General features: G+C 33.4%; 1 protein-coding gene across 1 annotated transcript; it reads right to left on the bottom strand.

Moving 5' to 3' along the window:
- Positions 1–1,319: 1,319 nt before the first annotated feature.
- Positions 1,320–7,557, bottom strand: LOC130048078 (uncharacterized). Its single transcript, XM_056144210.1, has one exon. The coding sequence runs from the start codon at positions 7,555–7,557 to the stop codon at positions 4,411–4,413; it is 3,147 nt and encodes a 1,048-aa protein (XP_056000185.1). The 3' UTR covers positions 1,320–4,410.
- Between the last annotated feature and the right edge of the window lie 353 nt (positions 7,558–7,910).

Raw genomic sequence — 7,910 nt, 5'->3', positions numbered from 1 at the left:
TGTGAAATTGCAAAAAAAGTATTCAAAAATCTTTAAATATTTATTTAAATATTAATTCAATATTCTTTTCCACCTCTTTCTTTCCTTTGTTTAAGAAAGGTCTAATTCTCCAATTTCTTGATTACCCCCCCCCCCCCCCCCAATAATTTCATTTTCAATATAATAATTATAGAATTAATTTAATAAAAAAGTTTTCCTGCTCTGTGAAAATTTTAATTTTCTTTCTTTGCCATTAGTGATTTGTTCACTGCAAATATAAATCCTTTTGGGGATCCAGAACATAATAGGTACAATTTAGCTTATGAACACAGGCACTTGTTTCATACATGGACCCCCTCCTTAATAAGTGCCTGTGTTAATGAAATATATGCTCCCTTGCATGCATGCAAGTTGTCAGAAAGGCCTGGGGTCAATTACATAGATCAGTGTAGTGCATTACATTATCATTACTTAGAAAATTTTGACATTACCATATTATCATTACCCCTATTTTGAAGTGTAATGCATTATATTACACATTATTTATGATTATATTACATTACAACACTTTAAAATTTCCTTTAGTATCTGTAGGCTATTCTAATTGGTTGACTGCTCAATGTTTAATTCAAGAATGAAAATGTCACTCAATTAGAAAGAACAATTTCTGAAAACAATTCACAACAGTTTACTTTGAAACCTTAAAAATACCCTTAGGGAAATGCTAAATGAAAATTTGAAGTGTTCCTTAGGTATTAGAATGAAAATGCTGTTCATTAAATTTTATACTGTTAACTTGAAAGACATTAATATACATGAGGTTGATCTTTTTGTCATAAAGTCTAAAAGTCAATCACTAATATAATGCATTAATCTAAACCTCCGAAATATCATCAAATATTTGAAGTAATGTAATGGAATGTAATATGTGCATTACAGTATATTTTCTACAAGTAATGCACTACCATTACTTGCAATGCAAAAATGGCCCATTTATTCCCACCGTAAAATGGTCGACATAATGTCAAAACAGCGTAAAACCATAATACAATGAAATTGGGTGTCATTACATTACCATTACACATTACCATTGCCCCAGGCCTGTTGTAAGAATGTGACCAACTTTCTTGTATATGGTGCACCTTTCATAATAGACTATTTAAAATACGCAGTGTGCTATGAAAAAAGAACCCTTAATACTGCATCTACTCTCTGACACTTAGAGCATGTCATTCTAAACAATTTGGAGCCTTAAATTACCAGCAAGTGGTGACATAAAAAAATGTGCCAAAGTGTCAAGTAAACAACATGCAAACAGATAGAATACACAAACAATAACAGAAACAAACAAAACCAATTTTTATTCAAACATATCTAACAAATATATTTCTTCAAGAAATTCTGCAATATTGTGGTTGACTCTAAATAAGAATTTTGATATTCCCCTTTAATAACTAGATATACCAATAGTAATAATAATGCAGTAATATTGTTATTGTTATCATACATATATAATCTTTCCTTCATATAGTGTTCTTCCCATACATTAATAAGGTTACAAAATTTTGAATAGATTTATAAATATGAAAATAATCATGTATATATAATTGTATATAAAGATTCCTGTGAATTTCACACAAAATTACACAACATTTTCTTAATTGAAACAAAATATGTTCTCTTTGTGCAGAAAAATTACAACGAAATTTGTAACAATGAAGTCATTAAGATAATTATGGTACATGTATTATTTAAGAGCACAATTAAACAAATACATTTTCCAAAAAAAAAATGAATGAGAATATACACTGACAGGAAGGCACAAGTATAGTGTGTAATGAGCCTGATATTAAAAGTCTAGGAAAACATTGATGATTTTGCATAACATACAAATTGAAATTAGGGCTTGATAAGTTTTATTTACTGCAGGTTAAGTGAAAATATCAAAGAAGTTGCTGGTGGAAACCTAAGTCTAGAAAAGATATGTAGCGCATTTAAAAATGAAAAAACTCAAGGAATAAAAGATCCCAAGAGTCTCAGTAATTTGGTTTTAAAACTGTTCCCCAATGCTGTGAGATCTACAACAAGAAGCGAAGTAGATGGAAAACCAGTTAACAGCTACAGAAATGTTGTACTTGCTTCTCATATTGATAGATCTGAAGTATTATTTGAAAATTTAGAAAACATGATACCAAATGATTGGTTTGTTTTGAAGAGAGAGGCAGATACACTTGTATTCGGACATTTTTTAAATATCCAGTTTAATGGGAGGAATTCCTTTTTACAGTTGAAAATATCGAGAAGCAACAAAATCTCAATATGTCTAGATAACAAAGATTTAGATTGTCTTTTACATTACAATATTCCACAAGAGGTAGATTTCAATATAAGCTCTGTTCCAGCATTATTCCGATGTATGAAAGTAATTCGTCCATGTCAAGGGTATGACATATCAAATAATTATGAAAACAAATATACAAACATTTCAAAATGTACCAAAGAGATCTGTGAACAAAATGGTGAAACTGTAACAATATTAAGATCCAAAGACTGTAATCATTTCATTCAATTAATGTCAAGATCATCAGTATGTGAAAAATGCCAAAAAGTTTTTAGAAACAAAAACTACTACTGCAAGTCTAAAATATCTGATAAAGAAAATGTCTGCCAATTTTCAACAGAGGAAGTATTGGAAAAATTAAAAATATTGGCTCCAAATTTGAAGCAAAATCAGATAACATTGATACATTCTCAAATCATTGCTTCCAATACAAGTAAAACAGGAATGAGATGGGACAAGGATGTCATTTGCATAGCTTTAAGTCTGTACAATAGAAATCCAGCAGCATACAGAGATTTAACACAAAATAATTGGTTACATTTGCCATGTGAATCATTACTTCAAAGATACAAAAATGCAGTTCATCAAAAACCTGGGATATCCTTTGACATGATGTCATGGATGAATAATGAGGCCAAATCCCAAAACTTAACAGTAAAAGGATACTATGGTGGTTTGATATTAGATGAGATGGCAATACAAGAAGATCTCCAAATTGTCAACAACAAAAATGAAACAAAGTTTATAGGTCTTTCAGACAGTGGAACTCATGTCAAACAAATGCAAGTGTTAAATACAAGAAAGGCTGAATGTGAATTAGCCAACCATGTTTTACAGTTTGTTTTTACTGGTCTCACAGGTTTCAGATGGCCTTTTGCCAATTTTCCTAACACTCAGGCACCACCTGCTGACATTTTTCTTACATTCTGGACCTGTGTCGATGCTTTGCATTCATGGGGATTCCAGCCTATTTACTCTAGCCTAGATGGTTCTGCTAATAACAGGGCATTTGTCAAAATGCACTTCCCTGACAACAATCCAGCTGAGCATAAAATGATAGCAAAATGTTACAAAAACCCTACTAGAACAATGATATTTTTGATGGACCCATCTCATTTGATTAAAAAAATAAGGAACAGTGTTTTAAGCAGTGGTTTTTTGTCCAGTCATCAAAGGCTTCTCACAGTAAATGGCCATTATATAATATGGAAAATGTGGGTAGATGCATACCAGTGGGACTGCACAAATGGTTTTAGAATTCACCATAAACTGAGTGATGAACATATTTTCCCCAACAATGCCCAGAAAATGCGGAATAAGTTAGCATTTGAGACACTTGATTTAGATATGTTGAATTTAATGACTTGCTACAGTCAGACACTGAATGCTGCTGGACAAGCAGAGATGACAAGTGTTCTTCAATTTCTGAAGTACACAAGCTCCATTGTGTCTTTATTTAATGATTCAAGACCAATCAAAGACATCAATGATACAAGACTTAAATCATTTACTGAGGTTTACAACTACTTTAAGGCTTGGGAAAGTGAACACTTACAAGATGATGAAAAAAATAAGAGACACAAGTCCCTAATTACCATGGAAACAAGAGAAGACATTGATTTCACATACCATGGGTTCATGTCACTTGTAAAAAAGAGTCTCCTTGAGTTGAAAATTGAAATTGCTCCGAGTCGAATTAATAGTGACATAATTGAGAACATTTTCTGTCAGCAGTGTGCTTTATATCATGGTGCAAATACTAACCCCAACAACAATGAGTACAGGACCGGAATAAATAGCATCATTCTTGGTCAGAAAACAACCTCAACAAAATCAAATGCTGGTAAACATTCTGCAAAACCATTTGCTCTTTCACTCCCTCCAAAGAGACCAAAGACAGAAACATAATTGACATTTTCCTAGCATTTCATAGCATCAATGTACTCAATATGACTACATTAATATGAAACATGTTTATGCAATGCTATGTAAATTCTCAATAAAATTCTCTGAAGATGACTAAGAAGTATGTTATTTTGGTAAATTAATTACTGTTAAGTGAAGTCAGTTCATTGAGAAATTTGACTTTGTTATTTCAAACAAAGAGGGCAATACCAGTCTTCCTGTTCAATTCCTATCCATTGATCATCAGAAATGTTAAGACACTGGCGATTGTACCAAGTGTCACATAAATCACACGCTACCCAGTCCTCCCCATCTTCATATTTCTTTTCACATAAAGGACATTGTAATTGACATTTATCTGCTTGTTTACATTTTTTCTTTGTAAACCTAAATTTTGTAGGCTTTCTTTTTCTTGATTTTATGTTTTTCTTTGGGTTTCCAGAAATACATGTACTAGTACAAGGGGGTGATTCTGAATGTGTTGATGATGAGGCAGGCTCACTCTGAGAAAATGTAGATATGGCAGGTTCTGGGGCAGAGGTCAATGTTTGATGGGGGAGATTTTCTATAGTACCACATTCATTCAAGTACAGTGGATGTGTAATCTCATCTGAAGACGCCACTATTGAACAAAGCATTTCTTTGATTTTATCATTTTTTGCTGAGGAGGAAACTTGAATACCATATGCAGAGCATAATTTTAATAAGTCTTTTTTGGTAAAATTTTGCAAACATGACTTGCCACTATCAAAAATAAGTGATTTAAGTTTCAAATGAGAGCTGCGCTTGCACTCAGATTTGTCTTCAAGTAAACTGTTCATTTTAAGCGTACATGATGCATTCTGCTTTAAATCAACTCTCCTCCTTAGTCGTTCAGTTTTTGTTTTTTTTAGGACATGAAGCAATTTTTTCCTAAACTCATTATCTGCAATTTTGCAGAATCTTTCAATAATGTCTTTGAACAATTCAAGCAGACACTCATTAGCATCTTCAATGTTAACCTTAAAGATAGGGTCTTTAGGTTCAAAATCAGAAAACAACCTTTTCCAAAATTCAAAAATACCTAGGTCATTCAAAATTTCATTTCGAGTATAATTCAGCAAATCTGCGCCCAGTGCTGGAAAAGTCTGTTCATTTTGTAAAGAAGACCTTTTGTTTTCTACTTTCATGATAAACTCAAATGATTGATCTTTTATGTTTGTCAATCCATTTGTCAAGTTTTGTTTTCTCTGTGTTTGAAATAGTGTTTCTTTATACTTTGAAGAATTTTCAAGAAATGCGTACGTTTCAGTAAGAGAGTCAAGCATTTTAACTTTCAAAAATAATTTTGAGTTTTGATTTCTATGTGTTGATTTATACACACTATTCATAGATTGTTTCATGTAATGGAAACGACTTTTTGCGATGCACCTCCCAAATATATACCTAAGCTTGCCTCTTCCTGAATCGGACATTTCTTTTATTGGGGAGGGAGAGGGATTACTCGGTGAAATAAGATCACTCTGCCTTTTTAGAACTTCAGATGTGACTCTATCAAAGATTTTGCTACACATTTCAAAGTGCTGACTTGAAGGCTCACATTGAAAAAGAGCTTTGACAAGGGAAACATAGGTCTCCGAAACAGAAAAATGATATACAGCTGAATAATATTTTGTCCAAGTTTTTGCTTCAGTGGGTTTTTGTGACACATCATCACAGTTTTGCACAAATAAATCTTTAATTTCAGAGAAAAGTTTATTGACAAAATACTTCAACTCATTGGGTTGTTTTTGTAAGATGTTTTCAAAAATATTACTCAAAATTTTATCTGAAGGTGCCAGCTGACTTTCAGATTTGAAAAGAGCAGAAATTTGTGCATTGTCTATGATCTCTTCAAATGGTTCATGGTGTGTTGGTTCAACAACATCAGAATCAGGAGACAATAAGAAGTCAATTTCACTCATCTCATTGTCACTGAAATCTGATAATTCATCATGACCAATTTCACCCTCAGAAATATTGTGCTCCCCTGTGGTATCTGAATATGAATACATAGCCCTGCAACATCCAAGATTTCCTTGAGTATCAAATTTGGGGATACCAGTGTTTTCATAGAACTGGTATAAATTAGGATCATGTTTGATTACAGATGAGTCATTGAAACCTAAAACTCTCAACCCCTTTTTTTCAGTAGCTCTACCAATTGCAACACCAAGTTGGCCTGCTGCAAAAATATTGCTGGCATCTACTTCCACTCTTTGCAAGGTCAAACCCTGAGATTTGTGTATGGTGATACTGTATGCAAGACACAGGGGGTACTGTTGTCTTGACGCAACAACCTTGCCATCAGTACAACTGTATAACAAAAATGTTTCTGGCTTAAAATTTGTTATCACATTTTCAGAATTAGGCCCCCCCGAAAAATTTACAGTTACATTGTTTTTTGACAGGCCTGTAACAGTTCCCCTTAATCCATTAACAAGTTTAACACTAAGATTTTTCAGCAACATAACAGGGCAACCAATTTTCAGATGTAATTTCTTTGGAACAGAAAGTTTTTCAAGTTTAGACATATCACCTTCATCAACTGAATTGTAAACAATTTCGTCCCCCTCTAAATCGATCAACTTCATGGCATTGTACATGAAACAATCAAAATTTCTGGCACACAAACGAATAGGCTCAGGACCTGGTGGTAGGGGACGGCTAAGTCTGTGTAACAAATCATGTGTTTCTTTTGGTAAATCCCCCCTAGAAACGTCATTTATTGCCTTAATGAAATCAGGCTGATGTTGGCGCAGAACTTCACTCAGAATGAATTTATGACAAATTTTTTTAGTGAAGGCTTCTGATTTAAAACAATAGTCACCACTGTCATTTTTAAGAAAGTCTGGAACTGGAGGAAGCTGAAAAAAATCCCCCACAGCAATAACCTGCATTCCTCCAAATACAATATCATTTTTCAAAATTTTCCTACAAATATATTCAATTTGATCAAATAGTTTCATTGAAAGCATGGAAATTTCGTCAATTATTAAACAGCTGGTTGTTAAAATGTTATTTTTGTATTTTTTGAAATTTTCATCTGTATTTAGCCGAAAAACAAGATCTTCATTAGTAAATCTACCATCAGCTATTCCGGACCAAGAGTGTACAGTCTGGCCGCCAACATTTAGTGAGGCAATTCCGGTCGTTGCTGTTATTGACACGGTTTTTCTATCGTGAGCCAATGCTCTAGCGATTTCCTTCACTAAATAACTTTTACCTGTGCCACTTTGCCCCAAAACCAGTAAAGAATGGCCATTTTTTTTTACGTTTTCCAAGATCAGCTGTTGCGTTGCTGTCAACGCCATGACCTTTACCTTCAAGTTTGTGACTTTAATTAGTAACCAATCAAATTACGTTCTAACTTTTAGCTCTTACGACCGGAAGTTGTTGTAGTTGATGAATCGTCTGAAAATGTGAAACGATAGGAATCGATGAATAAATGAGTAGTTTATAGCCATGGGGCTTCGTGTAGGGTACTGGGAACTATACATCAGCAAGGACAATGTCTATTAAAGCGACTTATATCACAAAGGTGAAGATGAATGGCAAACTTATCGTAAAATGAGACTTGAATCGAAAGGTGTCCTAAATCTAGTTAGGTACCTTGTACGGAAATAGCCGAGCATCTGGTTTACAAGATTATCGCTAGAATCGAAAT

This window comes from Ostrea edulis, chromosome 7, assembly GCF_947568905.1.
Source record: "Ostrea edulis chromosome 7, xbOstEdul1.1, whole genome shotgun sequence".
Taxonomy (NCBI): domain Eukaryota; kingdom Metazoa; phylum Mollusca; class Bivalvia; order Ostreida; family Ostreidae; genus Ostrea; species Ostrea edulis.
This window is presented reverse-complemented; position numbering and strand designations above follow the sequence as displayed.